Source organism: Aspergillus brunneoviolaceus (genome assembly GCF_003184695.1).
Source record: "Aspergillus brunneoviolaceus CBS 621.78 unplaced genomic scaffold BO95scaffold_68, whole genome shotgun sequence".
NCBI lineage: Eukaryota > Fungi > Ascomycota > Eurotiomycetes > Eurotiales > Aspergillaceae > Aspergillus > Aspergillus brunneoviolaceus.
This window is the reverse complement of record NW_020290798.1, coordinates 1-25,004: the sequence shown is the minus strand read 5'-3', so window position 1 is coordinate 25,004 and position 25,004 is coordinate 1. Positions and strand designations below refer to the sequence as shown.

Below are 25,004 nucleotides of genomic sequence, written 5' to 3'. Positions count from 1 at the left end.
ACAGTCCAGATTGCTGTAGATTCCTACTCCACACCTCCAGACTTGCTTATGAAAGAAAATTGAACTGACCAGGATGGCAGTTGAAATCAATCCATGTTCATTTTCATGTCTGTCGCATTTCAGCCTTTGTCTGTCCTCTGGAAACAATTCACTGTGGTGATGTCCGAATGCACCGACTAAGCGGCTATGGCTGGCTCAAGCTTGACTCTCTTTTCTTTGTTTGACATCTCCGATGTCTCAGATAACTGCTGGAATCTGAGATTGTGTTTCTCTTCTTCCTTCTGCAAACTTTTTCAAATGCTTTAGTCTATATCAACTTCTGCACTCCAGAATCTCTACCTTCCTCCTCATCCCACCCTGCACCTACATTGACTTCGCTGGCCTCCTCCTACAGCTTCACTGAACTGAATTCATCTTGTTCTCTTCATATGGATACTTCCAACTCATCTTTTTGACTCGTTACATCGTTCTGCTCGCTCTGCTTGGGATCATGTTCAACTTCAACTCCAGAAGTGAACGTATCGAACAGTGGTCGTTCGTCTACCAGACAGCATGTGACTACGATTCAGATGAAAGTAGTGTTACGCTTGGAGATGAATCTGAAAGAGCAGTCTCTCTGAGCTTTGCGGAGGAAGTCCTACAGAATCCACCCGGCCGTACAAATCCCGCACCTTCAAACGAAGAGCGCGAGATCATTGACCTCACTATGGATGGTTTTGCTCCCGGGGACTATCTGACAGATGAAGCCTACGAACAGTTACTGCGGGACTTAGATCGCGCTGAGCCTCAAACTCCTGCAGTACGATCCCGTCTTATCACAAGGCCAGAGAAACGCCGGTTGCCTGAGGTGTGCCTCAATGGAATTGTGTACAAGAAAGGCCAATCCGTTCAGCTTCACGATGGTACATTCCTCAGAATTGAAGAAGTTCTGGCAGATCGTTCTGCCGATATCTTCTTTCGCGGAAGACGCCTGATACACACGAAAAACCACAGGGGCAAATACATACCAAGGTGGGACCATGAGCTTGTCTGGATCGCGAATGAGACAATAGACATTCCGTCCAACCAAGTTAAAAAGTTTGTCCGGATCACGTTTACGAACTTCTGCATGATCCAGAAGGACTGGGTCAAGCACCACCAACGCCCCAAAGACCTATTTTGTCGGCTCAAAGAGCATTACGGAGACAAGAAACCATCATCAGTGGAATACCTCACCTGGGATGAAGCAGACGAAGGATTCAAATTCGACCCGCCGAAGCTCCGCCGTGCGTGGCGGGGTGAGACCAAGCCTTTTGGAGCGTTCGACCCTGGTGAAGTCGTGGAACTCGATGATGACAAGCTGCATCGAACCAGACACGACCCAGTTCACGCTATGAAGCGACGTCAGTATACATTTGGCGATGCATTCTGCGGTGCTGGCGGCGTTACCTGCGGTGCTCGTGCGGCTCTTTTGCATCCCGAATGGGCCTGCGACAAATCTGAGTCCGCTGTCAAAACCTACAAACGCAACTATCCAGATGCGAACGTCAGGCTGATGGATCTTTTCACCTTTATCCATTCAAAGCATTCCACTAAGGTAGACATTGTCCATGGATCTCCGCCGTGCCAGACGTTTTCACCCGCGCACACGATCGAATCCGTGACCGATGACGCCAATAGCGCGTGCATTTTTTCGTGTCTGAACTTGCTTCAGAAATCGAAGCCCAGAATTCTTACCATGGAAGAGACAAGTGGCCTGTTTGAGCGTCACAGGGAGACATTCAACCGAGTTATTCTAGACTTCATCGAGCTTGGATATGCAGTGCGCTGGGGCATCCTCAACTGCGTCGAATACGGTGTACCTCAGCTAAGACGAAGATTGGTAATAATTGCATCTGGGTAAGTGGCTTAGGAAGCTTTCGAAGGAGCGATATTAACAAAGCAATCTTGAAGACCAGGCGAATCGCTTCCTCTATTTCCCAAGCCGACTCATGGACTCCCCGGCTCTGGGCTCCGTCCCTTTGTTACTATAAGACAGGCCATCTCTGACATCCGGCCGGGAGCAGCAGACCATAATACCCAGCGAGCGGCAGCTCGTCCGATGAACCGGGCGCCGTGCGATGGCACGGGACAAATCCGAACAATCACCTGTGGCGGAGGTGAAATGATTGCCCACCCTTCGGAACGGCGTAATTTCACGAACAGGGAGTATGCATGCTTGCAGACGTTCCCACGTCGGTATCACTTCTGTCCCCCGCACGTCCGAAAGCAAATTGGCAATGCGGTTCCCCCGAAGCTCGCGCAGGCGGTCTATGAAGAGATCGTTAAGTCGCTTCGTCGGACTGATGAGAGGGAGTTGAGGTATGGGCCCTGGTAGACCAAAGGTTGCATGTACAAACGAGGTTCGATCTGGTTTGTAATATCCCCTGGTCGGTTTGTTTGACACACATACTTTAGCATGTATGGCCATTGAATTTCTTGATGGAAATTTTGAGCTACAGACTATTGTCTTCGTTGAATTTTTACTTGGAGCCTCAGTGAAACCTGCCTCTGCTCGGCGGCGGAACAGCAGAGATGTTCTTATGCTCAGGCTGCTGTGTGGTGATGGAAACAAGTCAGTGAGGTTTAGGATAGTCGAGAGTTGCCTACGAGCTGTTCTTCTGCCTATGATAGCCTTCCCTTCGGCACGGCCATCGGTTTTATGGAAGCCTAGTCTTGCTTATTATAGTATTACCTTTTTAGAATGATCATTTGAGCCATATCGTTTCCGAATTTCAGTCTAAAAAGCCTGTTTGGAACCAACCGTCGAGAAAGGTTTGTCTGTAAGCACGACGATGTTCTATATCAAATCTAGAAATTGGCCTAATCCTGCTGCGATCCTTATCACTAAATAGATACACCAAGGTCAGGTGATAGAAAGCCCAGTATCACACGTATAGACTGAGTATCCAGGTTTACAATGTGCTTCCCTCTTAGAACTTTGCATAATATGCCTGCGGATCATCGACTATCAAGTTGATTTGTCCACAAACAAAGCAGGCCTGAAATCTTAGTTCGATTACTATCATTAAATACGAGAAAAAACCTTTCAGAGGATTTCAAGGAGTTCATATCCCACAGTAGGTACGGCGGACGAAGGCAATTATACTTGTAGCAGCAATATCCCCCGTCAGATAGCTTTGCTCTATGATCCGCCGAGTTCCAATAGGAGTTATAAGTATCTTTTCCAGCAAGCAAGACAGCAAGACATTTCTCCAAGGACTTCTTCATATGTGAGCATCTTTCCGAGCTGTTTCCCAAGCAATGCAAGACAGAAGGCACCTCTCCAAGCATATTTTCAAGTACGTAAGATAGAATGATGCCTGGAAAGGATCTATCTTTGCCCTAGATATTTTCTACTGCCTGATTAACGTTTTACAACATATACAACTCAGAGGCGGAGTCAGCTAGTCTTAGGATTGGACCCTGGTAGACGCCTCGCTACCATTTTTGAAGATTGCTGGACAGGTACTCATCATGAGACGGTGCCTGGAGCAACGCTTCGATTATTTCGAAACGTAACTGATGAGGTACTTTAACCATGGACGTTTATCCAAGATGGCTCGCTGCCTTACTTGTTCGAGTAGGTATATGATAAAATGCTGCTACCTGATCGCTTAGAAACATGCCTCCAAGTGCTAGAAGAAGTGCTTTAAGAGGTGCTTAGAGGAGTAAACTAACCAGTTCTATCGACAGAATACGAGAATGCAGATGAGGTTCAGGATTCGTATTCGACGGATGGCGACTGGGATCTGCCGTAGTCAGGTATGTATGTATCTACAGGACTTGGGTAGGAATCTTACAAATGATGGAACAACCATGCCTTAGAGTCGAGTCGCCTTCTACAGCTCAGTGGCGAGATGTCTGGGAATAGTTGAAAGCAAGCAAGAAGGATCTCCGGACCAACTTGACCTCTGCTGGTGAATTATCGACGGAGGCTTGACTACCGATTGACGGAGGTGGGTGAATTATTGTGCTCAGTTTCAGTTTCAGCAGGCAAAGCGGGAAGGCAAGGAAGGCCATCTTTCAACACTGACTTGCTGGTCTGTTTCTCAATCCTCTTCGTTCGCTACCTCTCACTGCAGTGGCCGTGGTCTGTGCCATATTCCGTGTCATTCCACATCAACTCGCTTTCCCGTTCGTCCCCCAAAGGCCTTTGTCTCTACCTTCCTTCCATCTCTCACTGCCGCTCCTGTCAACCGCCTCCTTCAGACGCTTGTTTATCAAGATGCTGGCTGCTTCACCTGTGTACTGAACGGTGCAGACCCCGTGACCACAGTGCAAGTCACGCTAGTCACCATGGCTCAATTGAAGCGGGTGGCTCGCCGAAGCATAACACAAATGAATGAGGATGAAGACATCCCTGAACCAAGTATTGAAGCCACACCCGCCTTCAAGATCCAGTTGCAGGAACTTGCGACTCTTTGCCAGAGGCTTTGTTCCACTTACCGACCGCCTAAGAACACCTGGCAACTTGGAGACCCCAAGCCCCCCCGGCCCAGCTTACCCATAGGCAAAAATCAAAGCAAGATCAAAAAACAAGATCAACTAGAGATCTGGGGTTCCTGGCCACTGGTGTCGACGTTCTGGGATCCGGCGCAGCATGGATGGCCTCCCTACGGGGTCCGCCTGCCCGACGCCTGGGTCTATATTGCGATCAAGCTTCTCTCCACCACTGAGCGCCATGACAAGTATCCCGCCGACTTTGACGGTAGTGGCATGGTCCGACAAAGCAGGGTACCCTGTGGCCCAACGTTTGTGATCTCCGCCCATGGGGTCTTTGCATATCCGATCTTCAAGGGGTACTACGTTCTATGCGGCGAGGAAGGGAGAAAACACTGCGCCTGGCTGCTCCAGCGCCAACGGGACGCAGCGGGCAATAAATTTCAGTTCAAAACGATCATCGCCGGGCCAGTACTGCCGCCCTCGAGCATGCGTCCACCTCACAGCTCCATCGTCAAGCTACCGCGCCACAGACCCGTGACTACCGCCGACTCGACTACTCCAAAGCGGCTGGACAAAGCGGAAACAGACCGCTGGACGGTATGCCTGGACGACATGGTGCTGCAGTACAAGAAGCCCGACACCTACGAGATAATGCCCTTCGCACAGCTGAGCCCGCGTCTCACCTGCACAGAGTCTTCGGAGTCGGACAAGCTTGTCAACCGCCAGAGCTCTTCCTCTACAACGACCACCACGACTGCTCTGACTGACATTCCCCGCTCGATTAAGCGACCTCGTCCCCAAGCCAGCACACTCCCTGCCACACCTAAAGAGACTACAGCGGTCAGTAGCCCTACCGACTTCTTCAGTCCTCCTAGAGCGTCGAGTTCCTCCACCAAGCAGACTACTCCGGCGCCAGATATCAAACCAACAGCCAAAGGCAGAGGCAAAGTCAAGCATGCCCATGCGGAAAACATTCAGGACCCGGCTAGTACACCTAGCATCAACAGCCCCCCTAATATACTTGCAGCAGAGGAAGTCGTGCAAAACGATAGCAAGCGTCGCCGGACCACTGCACATGGGCAGCTCGTGTACAAGCTCTGTGACTCTTTCATGCAGACCAGAAAGCATTTTGACACATACCTTGCATCTTCCATGGAGGCGGAGAAACGTCATGAGGAGTATCTGAGGGCGCTCGAACAGAGACAGAAAGATCATGACGCCTATATGGAGGCAACCATCGAGACATTCACCCAGATCCAGACTTGTGTCGCGTATTTGCAGAAGGAATTAGGCGGCGGTGAACCTGATGGTGGTGGAGAACAGTCCCTTGCCCAACCGAACGGCATGGAAGATGTGGTGTACGAGACAGATGCAGAGGAGAAACAAGAAGATGAAGAGGATTGAGGTGATTCTGGGGCGGGTTTGGGTGAGGCTGGGTCGGATTGCAATGAAACAGGCAGGTAGCTTTGCGGTATGTCTCCGTATGGCTTCCCGCGATGGGTACGGAAAGATGGGGTCAAGTGGAGTCTACACCAGTCTACGGGAGTGAGGGGAAATAACATCACATGATGATGATGATGATGATGATGATGATGATGATGATGCCCATTGTCAACGGTCGTCTTCTCTCAATTCTGTGTCTTCTGTGTCTATTTGAGTGAGAGATATCAGATCATTTTCGCAGTCTATATGGATAGGGAATTGACTCAAATTCAGTAAAATCGAGTAAAAAACCGTCCAGAATCACCCCAAAAATAAGACCAAATAAGACCTAATAGGACCTGCCGAGGTGGAAGTGAGTGGGCAGCGCTCGGACAGCCGGTGATAGCCGCCCCCATAAACAAAGCAACCAAGCGGCCTCGGTCCGAATCCCCGGCGGTAAAGGGTACCTTAGTTGACGTTACCATACTACGGAGTACTGAGTAACTTATACTCCCCCAGCATGAGCACAGGGTCACTCACTCACTCCCTTTCTTAATTCCTGTTCAATTCTCCGTCTTCTTTCTCCCTTCCTCTCCTCCTCCAGTGATCCTGCTACCTACCATAGCTCACACTCATTGTGCACCCCATTGGGTATTTGGTTGCGCCCCCGTTTTCTCTCTTCTTATCACCCTCTCTTCCATCATGTCTGCCTCTTGTTCAGCGTTGAGACGGCTGACCCACAGGTCTCCTCCCCGCACTTGGCTCTCCTCCTCTTCCCGCATCGCCTCCCTCTCCAGACCTGCTGCTGTCTCCAGTGTCTCCCACATCACATCCAAAACACATCCTCCTTCGACGCTCCTCCGTACCTCTCGATTCTCAACCATGGCGTCTTTGCAGCAAGCTCCTCCGACCATTCCCACCGACCGGCCCTATGACCCCGAGATCCAGGAGCTGAGCAACTACATCCACAACTACAAGGTGGATTCCGACTTGGCGGTAAGTTACGCGGGGCTCCCCCATTCCACCATTCACCACTGTTATTATTCTCCAATACAAAGCTGCATCGCTAACCGCTCCCATCGTTGTAGTACGATACTGCCCGCCTCGTCTTCCTCGATACTCTGGGATGTGGTCTGGAAGCTTTAAAGTTCAAGGAGTGTACCAAGCTGCTGGGCCCGGTGGTTGAGGGCACCATTGTGCCCAACGGCACCCGCGTCCCCGGCACCCCATACCAGCTTGACCCCGTTAACGGGGCCTTCAACATCGGCGCCATCATCCGCTGGCTCGACTACAACGACTGCTGGCTGGCGGCGGAATGGGGCCACCCGTCCGACAACCTGGGCGGTATCCTGGCGGTCGCAGACTGGATCTCCCGCACGAACCGGGCCGGCGGCAACCTCGCCAACGGCAAGATCCTGAAGGTCAAGGACGTGTTGGAGGCGATGATCAAGGCGCACGAGATCCAGGGCGTGCTGGCTCTCGAGAATTCCTTCAACAAGGTCGGGTTGGATCACGTGGTGCTGGTCAAGGTCGCGACCACGGCGGTGGTCGCCAAGATGCTCGGCCTCAGTGAGGAGAAGACCGCCGACGCCATCACCCAGGCGTTCGTGGATGGCCAGTCGCTCCGTACGTACCGTCACTCCCCCAACACGATGTCGCGGAAGTCCTGGGCCGCGGGCGATGCCTGCCAGCGGGCCGTGAACCTGGTGCTCAAGGTGCAGAAGGGCGAGGGTGGCTTGAAGACGGTTCTGTCTGCCCCGGTCTGGGGCTTCTATGATGTCTTGTTCAAGGGCAAGAAGTTCCAGTTCCAGCGTCCGTACGGCAGCTATGTTATGGAGAATGTTCTGTTCAAGGTTTCATATCCTGGTAAGTTGCGCCTCATCGATGGAGGGGGATTTCTCTGACTGGATTCTAGCCGAGTTCCACTCTCAGACTGCGATCGAGGCTGCGGAGATTGTGAACGCGAAGCTCAAGGCTCTGGGCAAGAGCGCCAAGGACATTAAGGAGGTCGTTAACCGCACGCATGAGGCGTGCATCCGGATTATCGACAAGCAGTTCAAGGCGATGGACAACTTTGCTGATCGCGACCACTGCGTTCAGGTAAGCAAACTGAGATCGCTGGTTCTGGCCATGTACTGACTGACTGCATCTAGTACATGGTTTCCACCATGTTGGCCTTCAACCGCCTGACAGCCAACGACTATGCGGATGGCTCTGAGGCGGCCACCTCGCCCCTGGTCGAGGACCTGCGCAAGCGCATCCGCTGTGTTGAGGACCCTCACTTCACCGCCGACTACCATGACCCGTCCAAGCGAACCATCGCCAACGCCCTGACCGTCACCCTGCACGATGGCACCGTCCTGGACGAGGTGGTCGTCGAGGCACCTCTGGGCCACCGGCTGCGTCGGGAAGAGGCCAAGCCCGAGATCCTGGCCAAGTACCAGCGTCACTTGCAGGCCCACTTCGACCAGGCTCGCATCGACGAGCTTGTCAAGGTCGGGTTGGACCAGGCGGCTCTCGAGAATTACGACGTGGACAAGTACGTCGATTTGTATGTCAAGGACCAGATGGTGGCCGCCCACTAGTGTAGCATGATTTAGCGAGCATGATGTTAGATGTCAACGAGGAAGACCATATTTATTGCAATTAGTTGCTGATCTGCGTAGCCATCCAATAAAGTCCATGTGTATCCAGAGACATAAACCGGTAAGGCAGATACCACCGACCATAACCAAGGGCACAGTATCCTCAGCCAAGCTCTACAGCCAGTGACCTGTCTAAACCCAATCTGCCACTTACCACACCCTCCATCAAACTGTATGCAACAAGTCCAACCCTCGTATCTACCGCATCGCAGCGATAGGCAATCGGCGATAAGACCGCCCGCAGGCGAGCCTCTTCATCCACGCCCACGCATCATCCCCCACCAACAATAGTGCTGCTGCCTACCACAGAACCTACCTCGGCAACCGCGACACGAGATAACCCTCCATCTTCTGAAGGGTGAGGTTCTACCTCCCCCCCCCACCAATGTCACACGCACCGAATCAAACACCATGCGAATGGAAAGAGTTTATCAGCTCATCTCAGACTCGATAGATCTAGACTGCTCACGCTCAAGATAAGCGTACCGTACAAACCAACGGACCCACTATGCCACAGAAACCTGGGGAAAAACTCAGCCGAGATCTAGGCGAGGACAGGCAGGGCAGGCACTGCAGCTTTGCCGTTTATCTCGGCACGGGAAAGAAGGGCTCAGGCTTGGGGGTCATAGGCTGCGCTAGTAGCGTTGCCGACGCAGCCAATTGCAGGGGGGCGCTTACGCTTGGATGATAGAGCATTACCGACCTACTGGCACGTAGTACGTATGGATTTCTGGGATGGTTATCACGGGGTGCTGAGGCAGAGGACAAGAGAAACGGAATGCGGGGGTTTTGATTGACGCTGGGATACATACGTGTGCTGGGTTTTGGTATCTGTGGCGATAGATGTGTTGTAAGTACTGTACATGGTAGTTATAAGAGAGGATGCCCTGGGTGCGGTGATTCTGGGGGACAGTCACGTCTTTCTTCTTTTCAAGAAGGTTTCCTGTTCCTGGATTTCTGTCTGATGTCTATTGATCTTGATGCAGCAATGACACCCTCCACAGACGAGAAGAAGCCCCCCCTCGAGATGGGCACGGAGCTTGGGGCCTGCGAGAGCGTGGAGCATGGCTCATCGACGGAGTTCTCGGCCGAGGCGGAGAGGAAGTTGGTTCGGAAGATTGATTTGATGTGTGTTTTTCTTGCTTCTTCTCCCAGGAATCAGCGGGCGGAGGAGGGCTGGAGTCATGCTGATGCCGATGGTCTAGGATCCTCCCCATCATGCTCGTCGCGTACATGATGTCCTTCATGGACAAGCAGACCCTGAGCTATGCGGCCATCATGGGGATCATGGAGGATCTGCGCCTGACGGGGGCGGAGTACAGTTGGTCGTCGGCCATTTTCTACTTTGGTTATCTTGCGTTCAGGTTGGTCTGAGCTCTGTGGAAGGAGTTTGAGTGGAAATCACTGACGGGCTCAAAGCTATCCGGCCTCGTTGCTGATGGTTCGCTTTCCCTTGGGGAAGTATCTGGCGTGTACTTAGTATGGGTTCACTCTCTCAGAGCTCTGGGGAGGTGGACCGTGGCTTACGCGGATAACAGCATCGTCTGGGCGATCGTGCTCGCCTGCCACGCGGCCACGACCAACTTCACCGGACTGATGGTGGCCCGATTCTTCCTGGGCTGCACCGAAGCCAGCGTCTCCCCCGGGTTCAGCCTCCTGACCTCGCTCTGGTACCGCACCGCCGAGCAGCCCCTGCGCCACGGGATCTGGTTCTGCGGGAACTCGCTGTCGCTGATCATCGGCGGTGCGATTGCCGTGGGAATCTGGCAGATCGAGTCCAGTCTGGCTACCTGGAAGGTGAGTCCACAATACCCCCAACCTCCCCACTTGACTTGGGTTACTGACCCGTGGGACCACCGTCAGTGGCTGTACATCATCTTCGGCCTGGTCACCTTCACCTGGGGCGTGGTCATGCTCTTCCGCCTCCCTGACTCCCCGACGAACGCCACGTTCCTCACCCCGGAGGAGAGAGCCATCGCCGTTGCGCGCCTGAAGTCGAACCGCGCCGGATACAAGACGAATCGGATCGATAAGCGTCAGATAGTGGAGGCGTGCACCGATCCCAAGACGTGGTTCCTGGGGGTGTTGATTCTGGGCTGCAATATCCCCAACGGGGGGTACACTACGGTTAGTAGGCTTTTCTGTCGTCGAAAAACCTGCATCTTTCTCCAACTACTAACTTGGTTTACGGTGGGCAGTTCTCAGGTCTCATCCTCAAGGGCTTCGGCTACAACACCCTGAACACCCTCCTCCTCGGGATCCCGGGGGGATTCATCTCGTTCCTCGTGGTGTTAGCCTCGTAAGCCACCGCCCCCGCTCTCAGAAACCCAGCAGCAACCCATACATGAGATCCCAGAATAGCTGACGAAGAGAAAAGATGCTACGCCTCCTCCAAGATCCCCAACAGCCGCTGCACGGTCTCGATCATCCTATCGTGTTCGAGGTACGTCTGTCCACCGCATAGCATAGCCATCCTCATTCTCCCCACCCTAAACCCTCAAAGCATCCTAGGCACCGCCCTCGTCTACGCAACCCACCACAACGCCTCGCGCTACGTCGGCCTGATCCTCATGAGCTTCTACGCGGTCACCATGCCCCTGTCCATGGCGCTGATCAGCGCCAACGTCGGCGGCGTGACCAAGCGCAGCACCGTCAGCGCCATCTACTTCATCCTGTACTGCGCGGGGAATATCATCGGGCCGCAGCTGTTCTTCGAGCGGCAGGCGCCGGTTTATCAGGTTTGCTTTGCCCTTCTCTGTGGATTTGTGCTAGGGGACTCAGTGCTTTTGTGGGGTTGAGTTGCGGATGCAGAAAGCAGGGCTAATGAAGGTAACAGAGCGGCTTCGTGGCGATCTTCGTGTGCTTGGCGGTGGTGGTGGTTGTGCTGGGGGGACTGGTGGTGTATTTGAGGGGGGAGAATGCGAGGCGGGATAGGTTGATGGTGGGTATAACAGGGAGTGGGGAGCAGGAGGGCGAGGAAGAGCTGCTGGATGTAACGGATTTGAAGAATGAGCGGTTCAGGTATGTTTACTGATTCGGCTGTACGTGGTTTACTTTATCATGACAGAGAGAGTCTTGGAGTGGTGTAGATGCATACCGTAGCCTTGAATATAATGAGATCATTAGTCAAAAGTATCAAAGAAGTAGATCTTCAGCTCCCATGATAGTGATGGGATACGATGGATGATTATGACTGACCTTCTTGCATATTTTTGCAACTTTCTTTGTTTTACTTTGCCCTGATCATTCACGCTAATATAACGATGGAATTTGGGAATGGTTTCGGTGAATAGTTGTTTGCTTCGAAAATTGGAATTGGCCTACCGTGGCTAATAACAGGCCGCGCGCGGTCCTATCGGCAGAATGAATGATTCTCCTCTGACTGTGCCTGGTCAGTCTAATGTCAGTCTATTTGGAACCCAAACCTCTTGGGTTCTTTTGATGATGATACAATCTTTTCGTCCTTGGAGCCCTTTTCCCTGCGGTTACCTAGAGCCAGGCTTTGCCCTAACCTAGCCCCAGAGCCTATACAGACCAGCGCTGACTTGATATCATTTATTGCTGTTGATAGCAAGAGTCTTCTGCGACGGATCAGCTACTTTCAGGGCGTACTCTATGCATTGAAATTCGGAATTCAAGTCGCGAAGACTATGTTCGGACCGAACGGAGAGAGAATTCGATGGGGATAATCTGATTGATAGCCCATCCACCTGCAGCTTGAACCCCCCCCCCTTGCACGCATGCCCTGAACTCTAAACTACTAGTATATGAACGTCTAGTTTCGCATCTGCAGAAAATAGAGCCTCAAACCGACGAACCATCAAGCTATGCATTGTACGATGTTGAAAAACACATGATCGAGCGTTCCTTGAACAGTGCAAATGACGGCACGTTCATTGCAGATAAAGGCGTTGGATCTGGACTTCCTCACGATTGAATCCATCAGAGTGGATTCGCGGCATGTACCACTAACTCGGTAGCGGAAGAGACCCGAACCAAAACTCCTTCAAGCTGGATGCCAGATAATGGAGGTCCACGGATAAGATTCCCTGGATGGCAAGATTCAAAAGGACTTCGTGTCAAATAGGTCCGGAGGCTTCCGTAACGAACCCAGAATTCAAACCTCTCATGCTCGCTTGTCCAGATACCTAGTCTCGAGCAGCACGCAAATACGTGCAGACCAGGATCAACCACCTCTAGTTGTCTACCATGGCTCTCTCCCTCACAGTTTCGCGTCACCCCCAACTAACCGCTGCCAATCCTTCTCCCCAAAGGGCACGTATCCTTCAGCTCCAGGCGGCAACCAATACAACCGATCACTCTGACCCCCCACAACGTGGGCCCCCAGTTTGGCCGGCTCGACCCCTTCCTCGCGCAAGGGCACTTTATTCTGCTTGTGGTTGTGGATATGCGAGGTCTGCGTCACCAGCCGCAGGAACACCGGCACCGCGTAGCGCGGGAGACGGGCGCGCGCAAACTGCGCCAGCGCCGTGAGATCCAACGCCCCCTGGACGGCGGCGTCAGGGCTAAGTTGCAGTGCGGCGCAGCCGGCGCGCCCGTCGTGCGACGGCACCAGGACGCCGTAGACGTTGGCTTCCTGGATCCCTGGAAATTCGCCTAGGGCGTGAGAGACTTCGGCAGTGGAGCTGTTGCCATTAATTAGGAGAAGGTTTGGCTGGCGGGATTGGATGAGCAAGTTGGGGGGGGGGGGGGGGGGGGAAGGAGCTTACACATTCTCACTCTTCCATCGGAAGGTATCGCCCAGGCGATCGAGGAAATACCACCGCCCGTCGGCGTCCCGCCGCAGGGCGTCCCCGGACCGATACCACAGATCCCCAGGCTCAAACACATCGCGCAGGAACTTCTTGTCCGTGGCCTCCTGGTTGCGCCAGTAGCCCGGGAACGCCGACTCGGCGGGCACGCGCACGAGCATCTCGCCGCCAACCTCGTAGGGCTGGCGCACCGCGAACCCGGTGGTCGGATCGCGCTGGACCTCCCCGGAGTGAGGGTCGATCGCGACCGGGGCGTAGACGCCGCGCATGAGCCACCGGGAGAGGGCGCCGTGGTGGCCGACGGCGCTGGCGGTGAAGGGCCCGCGGTTGTAGTTGTAGAGACTGAAGACGCCCTCGGTGCTGTTGAAGAACTCGCCGACCTCGGCGATGCCGAACCGCTGCTGGAAGCGCGTCCACACGTCCGGCCGCAGCCCGTTGCCGTACATCATGCGCACGCGGTGCGCGCGGTCCAGCGGCGAGGGCGGCGCCGCCAACAGGTACCGGGCGGTCTCGCCGACGTAGACGAAGGCCGTCGCCTGGGCGTCGTGGACGTCGCGCCAGAAGCTGCGCACGCTGAAGCGCGGCGCGATCGCGATGCTCGTCCCGCGCACCAGCGCCACGATCAGCGCCACCGCCGACGTCCCGTGGTACAGCGGCATCGCGCTGTACCACCGGTCGCCGCCGGGGCCGACCCCGTCGCGCGTCGAGTACGCCCGCAGCCCCACGGCGACGTGCAATCGCTCCATCCGGAAGGGACATCCCTTCGGGAGTCCCGTCGTGCCGGAGGTGTAGAGCAGGATGGCGGGCGAGCTACCGGTCGTCTCGCGCGCCAGCCGGCCGTCCTCCGGGACCTCTGCCGGCAGGGTCGCGAGGACGGTGGTGGTGAAGGTTTCATCCAGGGTGATCAGGGTCAAGCCCAGTTCGGTCTCCAGGGTGGCTCGTCGGTCGTCAATCCGTGCCCGACATTCTGCGTCCGGGTCCACCAGGAGAAGCTTCGCGCCGCTGAGGGCCAGGCTGTGCACTAGCGCATCGCCGGTGAGATGGTAGTTGATGGCCGCCGGGGCAGCGCCGATGCTCCACAGCCCCAGCCACGCGAAGATGAATTCGGCGCGGTTTTGGAGATAGAACGCGACCAGGTCGCCCGGTTGCACGCCGCGGTGGCGGTAGAACTGGGCGTAGCGGGCGGCCGCGGCGAGCACCTCCCGGTAGGTGAAGGACCGCTCCCGCGTCCAGATGGCGGTTAGATCGGGGTACTTGGTAGCGGTCTCAATAAAATTGAACCACAGGTTGACCTGGCCTCGGCTTTGGGCTTGCTGAGTGCTGCGGGTGGCCTGCCGCACCGTGCGCAGCACCGCTAGATCTTTGGTCAGGTGGAACTTGGCATTGAGGTACGCGGCGGCCGTTAGAGCGGCAGCGGTTGCTACAGCTGTCAGTATGCCATATTAGATTCGAAAAGTGAGAGCTGTACAGCACATACCTAAAGCCATATTGAGGTTGTTGAGGATCAGGACACCAGGGTGGTGCTGGGTGGGTCACATACTTATTTGTAGGGGGCAAAGGTTGAATTGCCGGACACCTCGGCTCGTCCGCCCATTCCGGCTCAACGCTTCATGCACAGACAGACAGACAGAAACTTGGCCAGCGGGGTCCAGCTGTTTTACTTTGATTGGCCATCGGGCTTTCTAGAAGGCCTGTTTCTTGCCTCATTATTGAGCTTGTTTGTCTCTGGGTTTGTTGCTTTTGTGTTCTGTGGAAAAGGCATTTCGGTGAGTGAGTAATGATTTCGACCCACCGAAGAATGCTACAATTCCTCGGTCGGCGACAACTGGAACCTTCGCCTAACAAGCTTATTAGGCTGAATAGACCGTAAAGAAAACGATCCTTAATCTTAACAGTCGGTGAGTTATGGCATGGATGGAGCGAGCTAATTGTATCCCCCGCACTGGCAGCCACGCGTCCTCGTATTACCCCATCCGTGCACTCGGCTGTGCTGTGTCCAACGCCACCTCCTCACACCAAGTCTCGATACTCCGTGGTAGGAATCAATTTCTCATGCACGCCCTTTTCGCTCGGCTGGATTGTCTTCCACGCCCACGCCTCGTCTTTCTCGGGCCCGTTGCTCACCCCTTGCAGCACGTTCACCACATACCGCCCGATCGTGGGGAGAAACTTGTAGCTGTGGAATGAGCCTCCCACGGCGAGATAAAGGTTGGCTAGCCGAGAGTCGGGATGCCGAGTGATCAGCGGATGCTGGCTGGGGGAGACGGCGTCCCAGCAGAGGCGATACCACTCGGGCTGGCGACGTCCGCGGTCGAGAAATTCGGGCAGTCGGGGTCGGATTTCCTTCAGGTGCGCCTCCTGCATCTTCTCTGGGACTGTCAACTGATCGGAGACCGGCACAGAAATCTCGTGTCCTGATGCGGTGCGGATGGTGTTGGTGAAAGAGGAGGCCGTCGTAAACTTGAGGATCCCGTCTGCCGTGGGTGGAATCACCTCACCTGGACAATCGTCAGCTTTGCAGGTATTCGAATAACAACAAAGAAGTAGCCTCACCCTGTCCCCCATAAACGACGACCGGCAGCCGTGCGTAGCGCTCGTGCTCTGCGGGCGACAGACGGAAATGCGACACGCACACCCCTGCCGCGGTGATCTGTCGCTCGACCCGGTCCGCCCCGGGGAGATCGAGCTCATCCTCGATGGACGACATGAGCTGACTCGTCCACGCGCTGGTCGCCAGAACGATCTGGCTGGCCGTGTAGACCGTCCCGTCGGCGGTTTTCACGCCGAGCGCGCCGGTGTCGTCCCGTGTGATGCGACGCGCCTCGCCGAGTTCAAACCGGACGCCCCGCTGGACGGCCTCCTGCGTCAGGATCTGCAGCGCCTTGCCTGCATCGGTCCAGCCCGCGGAGGGGTTGAAGTAGTAGGACCCGAACGGCGAGCAGTCGGTCTGTTGGAGCAGTCCGCCCCACGCTTCGCGGACTTCCGCCTCCGTCATGTCGACGACGCAGTCATCGCGACCGGCGCGGTGGAAATTCCGACGAACGCGGACGGCAGTGTCGCTGTCTTTCTCATCCATGCAGATCCATCCAGACGGATGGTGGACCCCGGCGGCTTGGAAGCTGGGGAGGGATTTCCAGGCGTCGAGGGCCTCGAATCCGAGGGTCATGTAGAGCGGGTTGGAGTAGTCTGCGCGGATAATCTTATTGATATCAGTAGAGGCTGCAGGGGGCGGAGGGGCTGGACTGCGATCGAGGAGGAGGATGCGTGGCTGCGGCGATTGGAGCGAGAGATGGTAGGCCGTACTGACACCGAAGATCCCCGCTCCAACAATGAGGATATCATACGGGGCGTCTACCGTCATAATGAGAATATATCGGAGTTTGTCTGCGACAGAACAAAGAAGTGACCAGTACTGTGGTAGAGAACAATGAGATTGTGAGGGAGGAAGAGATGAAAGAGAGAGGAGAAGGTGGAGGAGGTGGATGAGGTGAGGGGAAGAAAGAATCCCTGAGGCTTATCTGATCCTCTGATATCATCGCCTCTTTATCTCTCCCCCACAACAAACTCCCTCCATCCAATGCTATATAAACAACCCTTCGCCCATTTTGCACTTGCTCCATGTTGAGTATGGGCTTGGCTTTCTTCTATCCTTAACACAACCTGATCTGTGAGCCTTCGACTACCGCCTTTGACTACCGTCAGTCTACTTTCGCTAACCCGCAGCCATGGGTACTCAGTGGATCAACTCTGATAATCTTGACCTCCTGCAAGAAGCTGCAGACGCAATGTATACCGACGAAGGCAAAGGCAAAGGCAATACCCAGAGGCTGGCTGACAAGATCACAGACAACCGAGTGCCGAGCTACATCCGAGGAGAGCTGCAGCTTCCCCGAAGGAAACTCGCGCCGCCTCCCCATGCCACCACTGCGACAGCCCGGCCCATCGTGCACGCCAACATCGTGACGCCTGGACGCAAGGGCTCTACCAGCGGTATCCCTTCCCCGGCCCGCACTCGCTCGAACAGTCACCCTACACGTCCGGTTCTCTCCTCCAGTCTACCGACCCGTTCCAAGGGGCCTGCCGTAACCCCTGCGACCGCGCCTTGCGCTCCGCGGACTGGAAGCCCCCCAGTGATGCGATGTCACCGGTGTCAGAAGCTGCTGGACGACAGCCCGATTATCTGGAATAACTATCCAGGAGGACGGCCCGGTAGCCCGCCCAGAACCACGAGGTGGCATTCCTATTGCCTGTTTGGGCTGATTGCCGAGGACACATTGAGGCTCATTCCCCAGAAGGAAGCTCCCAAGAGTGAAGCTGTTGCGGCAAAGATATTCAACCGCTTTTTCGGTGGCGTGATGGGTTCTGCATGAAGAGATTTTGCATCGGTTAGATAAGGCTTAGATTGCGACTCCTAGACTGCGATTCCTAGATTGTGACTCTTACATAGATTGTGACTCTTCCGATTACTTTGGGGATTACTACAATGGCATTTTTTTTTCTTTACATTTCTTTACATTATACTTGGCATATCCTTTCTTTTAATACAGCAATTTTTCTATGAGTTTCTCCTTGTATTTTTGTGAGACAGTAGAGTCCCAAGATACTTGCTAGCATTGCTGCGGCGCTATGGTGGGCCAGAAGCAGATAATTCACAGATAGCATACTATGTGTTTATTCTAGTCTCTCTTTCGTAACAGCAATATTATGGCAGAACTCTAATAGTAACAACTTACAATCCCAGCAGAGTCGGCTTAGTCAGTATGGCTGTATCCCATAGTGATAGACAGTTCGATAAAAAGAGGGGCGTAGTGCAACCTTGACAATCCCAGGGACACTGGACACCTCCTTCTCCGTTGGTATGTTTCAAGCACCCATTTCTTTGTCCACAACCTGAAGCTTTGTGTGTTTGCTCATTCAACTCCTTGTTTCGAGTATGTAGTCTTCTTCACAACGCTCCTCCACCACAGGGGTTCCTCGAGCCTTCATTATGCGATTATACAAAGATCAAGCAACGTTCTTCAGCGATGGGGAGGTAGTGTTGAACCTCCTCAAGGTCATCGATAGCTATATAACTTGCCTACAGACCTCCGACTCGGAAAGGCAAAAAGACCAAGATCTCCATCACGGATCGCCTCGGGACAACCACGCATCACTAAAAGCTTTGAGCTCGGAACGCACACCATTATCACAATGTACCCCTTCGATGGTGCGTATATTTCCAATGGGAAGCTGGTTCGACCCAAGCACCATTCGGGCAAGGAGAAGAAGGATCATAAGGATACCTCAAAGACCTCTGCCCACTCGTCCAAGAAGCACCACCATGAATCTCCAAAGGCACAAGCCAGCCACGCCCACAGCAGTACCACCCACGAGGAGCACCCACCCCATCACACCGCCGAGGATTGGAAGGACCACGACCCGGCCCTCCGGATTCCCTACTCCTCAACCGACTACGAATCGGAGGCGGTCTGTGCCCTCTCAGCTGCGAAGCTGGTGACCTCGCCGAACTTCTGCTGGGAGGACGCCTTGTGGGCGGGCTGCTCGCGGCATCTGACCGGCTGGAGCAACGTGAAGGCGCGGGTGGGGCTGGGGACGACGAAGCGACTCTGCTCGGTGGTCCTGGACACCGGCTCCCCGTTTAGCATCATGAGAACCGATCATGCGCGCGAAATCCCCGGGGCCAAAATCTGTCCCTGCGAGTCGCCCTTCATGCTGCACAGCTGGGACCAGGAGGACGTCCAGCATGAAGTGACCGAGTACGCGGTCTTCCACATGTTCATCCCCGAGCATCTGGGCCGGCCCAACGAGGACCGGCGCTGGGCGCGCATCGTCGTCCGGGCCTTTTGTGTCCCCGGGACGTCGGACACCTTGTCTCTCGTGATCGGCTCCTCCCTTATGGCCCAGGAGGGGATCACCCTCGATCTCAAGAATGGCGTCGGAGTGGTGAGCCCCGGGGATCTTGAGTTCCGTCTGGATATGGGATATAATCCCGAGGCGCCAAATTGTAATGTCGAGTGAGTCCGTTCGTATCTACATGGATGCATACAGAGACTCAAGTACCTACCCCAATACAATACGTTGTTTATTCTCAGATTCTACTATACTTTCTTCGAATCTTCACCCTCTGTTTTCAGAAGATGCGTCTACCGAATGCAGAAATCCACCCATATATACGTGTTTAGTACATGCATACTTACAGCAACAGACCCATTTCCACCTTAACCCTCACAACCGCGCAACCTTAGCAACCTGCATCTGTTCCTCGCCCTGCGCCTCCTCCAACCACTCCACAATCGTCTCGACCAACCCATCGATCTCATCTTCCGTATTCCCCGCATGAAGACACACGCGCACGCGCTCCTGGCCCGCCGGGACGGTGGGCGGCAAGATGGCGCGCACGACGTAGCCGCGGGCCTGACACGCGGCCGCCAGCCGGCGGGGCAGAGCGCAGCGCAACGAGAAGATCGGGGACCCCGGGTGATGGTCGAGGGTGAACAGCGTCGCGTCCACCGGCTGGATGGCGGTTAATCGCTCCCGGAGATACCGGATCCGCTGGTGCAGCGTTTCCTGCAACTATGTCGCGTCAGCCTCCCATCCTACTAACATCCGCGGGCCTTCTTGTTCCACAGATGCGGGGGACTACTCACCTCGACGGTCTCCCCGCCCTCCAGCATCTCATACGCCGTGCGGATCGCCGCGAGGAACGGAAACCCCAGCGCGGTCGTATAGATCAGACTCCGCGCATAATTGATGAGGTATTCCCTCGTATCAGGATCGCAAAGCACGACCGCTACTCACACACCACAATCTAGTCAGCCAGCGTTCATCTTCTCCCCCAAAAACCAGCCCCCCCAATGATCCTGATAAAAAGGAAAACATACCACCATGACACCCCAAAGCCTTCCCAAACGTATGGACCCGGACGTACATGCGCCCCTCCAACCCCAGCCCCTGCACAACCCCCGCGCCTTTCGGCCCACACACCCCCGTCGCATGCGCCTCATCCACGACCCAATACCCATTCCCGCGCGGCAGCAACGCATCCACGACGGCCACAAACTCCGTCAACGGGGCCACATCCCCATCCATACTGTACACGGACTCGACCACCACAAACACATTCCGGGAACCATCCCGCAGCGTCGGGTCGAGCTGGATCTGCGCGCTGAGCACCGCGTGCAGACTCTGGGGGCTGCTGTGCCGGAACGCCAGGGCCTGGGAGGCGCGGGAGCGCCGCATGCCCTCGTGGGCGCTGGCGTGGATGGCTTCGTCGTACAGGATCAGGTCGTTGGGCTGCGGGAGCGTGGACAGCACCCCCCAGTTGGCGTCGAAGCCGCTGTTGAAGAGGAGGGCGGAGTCGCTGTTGTGGAAGCGCGCTAGTTGGGACTCCAGGGCTTCCGTGGAGGCGGAGTTGCCGTCGAGGAGGCGCGAGCCGCCGCTGGCGAGCGGGTGGGAGGGCGGGAGGGTGGTGAGGTGGTGCAGGTAGCGGCGGCGGTAGAGGGGGTTGGTGGAGAGGGAGAGGAAGTCGTTCGAGGAGAAGTCGGTGGCATTTGGGGCGGGGAGGGTCAGTTTGCGGAGGGTGTTGTTGCGGGCGCGTTGGTGGAGGGTTTGGCGGAGGGTTTGGCGGAGGGAGGGTTGGGGTGTGGGTGTGTGTGAGGGGGAGGGGGAGGGTAATGGTGATGAAGAAGGTGAAGTCGAGGGGGGCATGATGGATGAGGGTTTACGGGGAGTCTGTACAGTACTGAAGGCTACGATGTACATGTATATGCTACAATCTGGGGATGGGGGGGCTATATGAGTCTCGATTATCTTTAGTCCACTCCTGTGTAATCCCATTTGTCTATTTTGGATCGGTAGTTCAGAAATTAGGTCGAGGCCAAGCAATAATCAGCTCAATCTCGGAGATGCTGGGGGGGGGGGAGGGTGGGAGATGGGTGGAGTAAAGCAATCAATTTGATTGTTAGTTACTCCGTGATTATCCAGGATTCCAGGTGCACTAACTAGGGTTACCGTTCGCCGGCGTAGAGGCTAGTAGGCCGCCTACAATAAACTAGAACTCGTAATGGGGCAGGGCAGGGCAGGGCAGGGCAGGGCAGGGGGCCTGAGAATAAGGTAAGAGTCATCGTTCGTTCTGCCTAATTGTCAGATTCAACCTTGCCCAGAGCGATTGAATTAGAACACGACCAGAAAAACCCCCAGCAAATCCATCTTGCAAATGGAAATTGTTGACTGTTGACTGTTGACTGTTCACTGTTGAGAGCCGGCTCCACCGCTCCACCGAGCCTTTCCAAACTGCCTTGCCGGCTTTTTAGTTTTCATCCTCGGTTCGGAGCTTCTTTTTTCGTCATTGTTCCATTTCTTATCGTTCCTGATTGTCTCTTCGCCCGCTTTTCTTCCCCACTTCCGTTTCCTCCCACCGGAAGAGACAGACTCTCGACCTCGGCCCTTTTCAAGACAGCAGCTACAACTTACAAGTGCTATGAACTTGCAGCCGAGCTGAGATTTGTGATGAGGGCATAGAGAATTCTCCATTGAGTTTTGCAATTGAATCGCACACACTCCCCCCCCACAAAAATGCCCGCCGCCGCGCTCTGGCGCTCTCTGCGCGCCCACCAGGTCTACGGCGCCAACACCGACGTCGGCAAGACCATCGTCTCGACGCTGCTGTGCAATGCCTTGCAGCATCACGGACCGGTGGGCTTCCTCAAGCCCGTCTCTACCGGGCCATTGAATGAAGCCGATGATCGGTACGGTGCTCCCATTCCACACACTCAAGCACACTGCTAACGGATTCAAACGCAGCCACATCCAACGCTACGCCCCGCACACGCAGACCAAATGCCTCTACCAATTCGCCGACCCGGTCAGCCCGCACCTCGCCGCCCACAAGACGGGCGCCGTGCCCAGCGACCCCGAACTCCTCGCCGCCATCCACCACACCCTCAGCACGTGGTCGTCGCAAACCGCCACCAAGCACGCCCTCGTTGAGACCGCCGGCGGGGTGCACTCCCCGGGCCCCAACGGCACCTCGCAGGCGGACCTCTACCGCCCGCTCCGGCTGCCCATCATCCTGATCGCCGACTCCCGACTCGGGGGCATTTCGGCCTCCATCTCCGCCTACGAATCCCTCCTCCTGCGCGGGTACGACGTGCACTCCGTGCTGCTGTTCCGGGACGACTACTACCAGAACCACAACTACCTACAGCAGTATTTCGCCAAGAAGGCCATCCCGCTCGTCGCGGTGCCGGCGCCGCCGGCGCCGCCGGATCCGCGGGACGGGGAGGCTGTGAGTCAAGATGCGGAGGCGATGGGACGGTACTATGAGCGGACTGTCAGAGAGGGCCGGTTGGGCGCGGTGGTCGAGGCGCTGGAGCGGAAGCACACGGAGCGCTGGGAGCGGTTGGAGGAGATGGCGCGCAAGGCCGAGGAGACGATCTGGTATCCGTTTACGCAGCATCAGGGTGTCAAGGCCAAGGATATCTCGGTCATTGATTCGGCGTATGGGGATTATTTCCAGAGTTATCGTCAAGAGAAGGTGGGAAATGCGGGCGATGGGGGTAGTGCACTACGCTCGACGTTCGATGGGTCCGCCTCGTGGTGGACGCAGGGGTTGGGCCATGGCAACCCCGACCTCGCCCTGTCGGCGGCGTATGCAGCCGGCCGGTATGGGCATGTCATGCTCCCGGGGAATATCCACGAGCCGGCGCTGGCGCTGGCGGAGACGGTGCTCCAGAGCCAGGAGAATCCCCGGCTCAAGCGGGTGTTCTACACGGATAATGGCAGTACGGGGATGGAGGTGGCGGTCAAGATGGGCCTGCGGGCGGCGTGCGCCCGGTACGGGTGGGATGCGAGCGCGGAACCCATCCGCATCCTGGGGCTGAAGGGCAGCTATCATGGGGATACGATCGGGGTCATGGATTGCTCGGAGCCCTCCACGTACAACAAGAAGGTGGAGTGGTATCGGGGCCGAGGACATTGGTTTGATTTCCCCCTGGTGGCGATGAAGGATGGGGTGTGGAAGATCAGCATGCCAGAGACGGCGCTGGGAGATGAGCTGCAGTTTGGATCTCTGTCGGAGGTGTTTGACCTGGAGCAGAGAGTGGACTCCGAGGCGGGTCAGCGGTATCGCGAGTATATTCACCAGACCATCCAACGGTTAGTGCTGCAGGAGGGGATCAAGTTTGGCGCGCTGATGATGGAGCCGATCATTTTGGGTGCGGGCGGAATGTTATTCTGGTGAGTTTTATTTTCTTTTTTGTTTCTTTCTTTCTTTCTTTCTTTTTTGTTATTTTTTTTTTTGGAGGGCTCGTGGCTGACGTCGGGCCATAGTGACCCCCTGTTCCAGCGGTGTCTGGCGGACGTGGTGCGCCAACACCCGGAGCTGTTTGCCCCTGGGCAGAGCTCCCCGCCCGCCGGAGCGAATGACTGGTCGGGCCTGCCTATCATCTTCGACGAAGTCTTCACCGGGCTGTACCGATTAGGGCGGCGATCGGCCGCCTCTTTCCTGCAGGTGCACCCCGACATCTCCGTCAACGCCAAGCTGCTCACCGGCGGCCTCGTGCCGCTGTGCACCACGCTGGCCAGCGAGCCGATCTTCCGGGCGTTTTTGAGCGACGACAAGACCGATGCGCTGCTGCACGGCCATAGTTACACGGCGCACGCGGTGGGCTGCCAGGTAGCGGTGGACTCGTTACAGACGATGATGCGGATGGAGCGCGAGGGGGCCTGGCAGGGGTACCAGCGCGATTGGACGGTGGCTAGCAGCGGCGGTACTACTACTGCTGCTGCCTCTGCGGGGGCTCCTGCGGGTCCTTCGGTCTGGAGCGTCTGGTCCCACGAGCTCGTGCGGGATCTGTCGCGGGCGGCCTCGGTTGAGGGGGTGTTTGCACTGGGCACGGTGCTCAGCATCGCCCTCAAGGATCAGCACGGGGGCGGCTACACCTCCCGGGCGGCGCAGGGGCTGCAGCAGCGCTTAGCCGCGGGGTCGGAGCAGTTCGCGGTGCATTCGCGGGTGCTCGGGAATGTACTGTATTTGATGTCGAGCGTGACGTCCAAGCCGGAGTCGCTTCGGGCAATTGAGGAAGTATTGCGGGGAGGATTGCTGTAGGTGGCCGCCTGGTCGCCTTGTAGGTGGGGGAGGAGAGTCTTCCGGGGGAGGATTCTGCCGAGACTTGGGGAAGTGTACATACAAGGCAAAAGTTGTGTATATAGCCGGCTATCGTTTCGAGTCATAGGATTCTACTGTACATTCATCTCTGTCTTCCATGAGTCTATTCAATTGATAACAGAAAAGCAAATAAGTATTTTCATTTGATCGTATTCTGTTGTCCACTTGGAATCAAGTTAACCTGCTTGCGTGGCTGTAGCGGATGACTCAGCGTCTGAGTAATCCGTCTTCACCGGGCGGCCTTCTCGCATATCCACCAATCAACGAACAGGCAAATGCGGTGTTTATTCTGTGTTGATTCGACCGGGTTGACATCACTTTCCCCATAGTGTGGCGGGTACCTGACCAACCAAATAAACTAATCGAAATGACAATCGGGATTGTCTCAATCCGCGGGTCTCCTTTGGTCCGAGAAGTCCAGACGAGTGGAGCATGGATGTCTGGGTGTCGGAGGAGTCTGGCCTGGTGGTGGTGAGTTGGATCTGCAAGTCCCGTTGAAGTCAATTGCTTACACTGCATGGAGGAGGGGGGAGG

At 55.6% G+C, this 25,004-nt stretch overlaps 10 protein-coding genes across 10 annotated transcripts; 7 read left to right on the top strand and 3 right to left on the bottom strand.

The window, feature by feature from the left end:
* Window positions 1–490: 490 nt before the first annotated feature.
* On the top strand, window positions 491–2,457 carry BO95DRAFT_517331 (DNA cytosine methyltransferase; the record flags this gene model as incomplete). Its single annotated transcript, XM_025591892.1, has 2 exons — window positions 491–1,878; window positions 1,933–2,457. The coding sequence occupies 2 exons, from the start codon at window positions 491–493 to the stop codon at window positions 2,354–2,356; spliced, it is 1,812 nt and encodes a 603-aa protein (XP_025438703.1). The 3' UTR covers window positions 2,357–2,457.
* A 1,266-nt stretch (window positions 2,458–3,723) lies between these two features.
* On the top strand, window positions 3,724–6,109 carry BO95DRAFT_484916 (uncharacterized protein; the record flags this gene model as incomplete). Its single annotated transcript, XM_025590373.1, has 2 exons — window positions 3,724–3,783; window positions 4,006–6,109. The coding sequence occupies 2 exons, from the start codon at window positions 3,724–3,726 to the stop codon at window positions 5,866–5,868; spliced, it is 1,923 nt and encodes a 640-aa protein (XP_025438702.1). The 3' UTR covers window positions 5,869–6,109.
* A 298-nt stretch (window positions 6,110–6,407) lies between these two features.
* On the top strand, window positions 6,408–8,522 carry BO95DRAFT_446226 (putative 2-methylcitrate dehydratase). The gene is made up of 4 exons (XM_025587325.1): window positions 6,408–6,882; window positions 6,975–7,752; window positions 7,802–7,986; window positions 8,040–8,522. The coding sequence occupies exons 1-4, from the start codon at window positions 6,589–6,591 to the stop codon at window positions 8,469–8,471; spliced, it is 1,689 nt and encodes a 562-aa protein (XP_025438701.1). The 5' UTR covers window positions 6,408–6,588; the 3' UTR covers window positions 8,472–8,522.
* Window positions 8,523–9,558: 1,036 nt separating this feature from the next.
* On the top strand, window positions 9,559–11,565 carry BO95DRAFT_371459 (putative MFS allantoate transporter; the record flags this gene model as incomplete). Its single annotated transcript, XM_025582957.1, has 9 exons — window positions 9,559–9,659; window positions 9,737–9,895; window positions 9,951–10,010; window positions 10,070–10,328; window positions 10,395–10,658; window positions 10,730–10,830; window positions 10,909–10,974; window positions 11,035–11,269; window positions 11,368–11,565. The coding sequence occupies 9 exons, from the start codon at window positions 9,559–9,561 to the stop codon at window positions 11,563–11,565; spliced, it is 1,443 nt and encodes a 480-aa protein (XP_025438700.1).
* Window positions 11,566–12,253: 688 nt separating this feature from the next.
* On the bottom strand, window positions 12,254–14,790 carry BO95DRAFT_484914 (putative very-long-chain acyl-CoA synthetase family protein (CefD1); the record flags this gene model as incomplete). Its single annotated transcript, XM_025590372.1, has 3 exons — window positions 12,254–13,177; window positions 13,262–14,723; window positions 14,781–14,790. 3 exons carry the CDS (start codon window positions 14,788–14,790, stop codon window positions 12,754–12,756), a joined length of 1,896 nt encoding a protein of 631 aa, XP_025438699.1. The 3' UTR covers window positions 12,254–12,753.
* Window positions 14,791–14,902: 112 nt separating this feature from the next.
* On the bottom strand, window positions 14,903–16,764 carry BO95DRAFT_396739 (NAD(P)/FAD-dependent oxidoreductase). The gene is made up of 2 exons (XM_025583756.1): window positions 15,857–16,764; window positions 14,903–15,801 (listed from the first exon to the last, which is right to left on the bottom strand). The coding sequence occupies exons 1-2, from the start codon at window positions 16,662–16,664 to the stop codon at window positions 15,314–15,316; spliced, it is 1,296 nt and encodes a 431-aa protein (XP_025438698.1). The 5' UTR covers window positions 16,665–16,764; the 3' UTR covers window positions 14,903–15,313.
* A 159-nt stretch (window positions 16,765–16,923) lies between these two features.
* BO95DRAFT_446223 (uncharacterized protein) lies at window positions 16,924–17,656 on the top strand. The gene is made up of 2 exons (XM_025587324.1): window positions 16,924–17,090; window positions 17,150–17,656. Exons 1-2 carry the CDS (start codon window positions 17,029–17,031, stop codon window positions 17,490–17,492), a joined length of 405 nt encoding a protein of 134 aa, XP_025438697.1. The 5' UTR covers window positions 16,924–17,028; the 3' UTR covers window positions 17,493–17,656.
* Window positions 17,657–18,493: 837 nt separating this feature from the next.
* BO95DRAFT_435095 (uncharacterized protein) lies at window positions 18,494–19,321 on the top strand (the record flags this gene model as incomplete). The annotated part of the gene is made up of 1 exon (XM_025585166.1): window positions 18,494–19,321. One exon carries the CDS (start codon window positions 18,494–18,496, stop codon window positions 19,319–19,321), a length of 828 nt encoding a protein of 275 aa, XP_025438696.1.
* A 207-nt stretch (window positions 19,322–19,528) lies between these two features.
* Window positions 19,529–21,010, bottom strand: BO95DRAFT_421126 (aminotransferase class I/II-fold pyridoxal phosphate-dependent enzyme; the record flags this gene model as incomplete). Its single annotated transcript, XM_025584553.1, has 3 exons — window positions 19,529–19,876; window positions 19,951–20,093; window positions 20,185–21,010. The coding sequence occupies 3 exons, from the start codon at window positions 21,008–21,010 to the stop codon at window positions 19,529–19,531; spliced, it is 1,317 nt and encodes a 438-aa protein (XP_025438695.1).
* A 416-nt stretch (window positions 21,011–21,426) lies between these two features.
* Window positions 21,427–24,410, top strand: bioDA (adenosylmethionine-8-amino-7-oxononanoate aminotransferase; the record flags this gene model as incomplete). Its single annotated transcript, XM_025583755.1, has 3 exons — window positions 21,427–22,050; window positions 22,106–23,539; window positions 23,633–24,410. The coding sequence occupies exons 1-3, from the start codon at window positions 21,878–21,880 to the stop codon at window positions 24,408–24,410; spliced, it is 2,385 nt and encodes a 794-aa protein (XP_025438694.1). The 5' UTR covers window positions 21,427–21,877.
* Window positions 24,411–25,004: the final 594 nt, after the last annotated feature.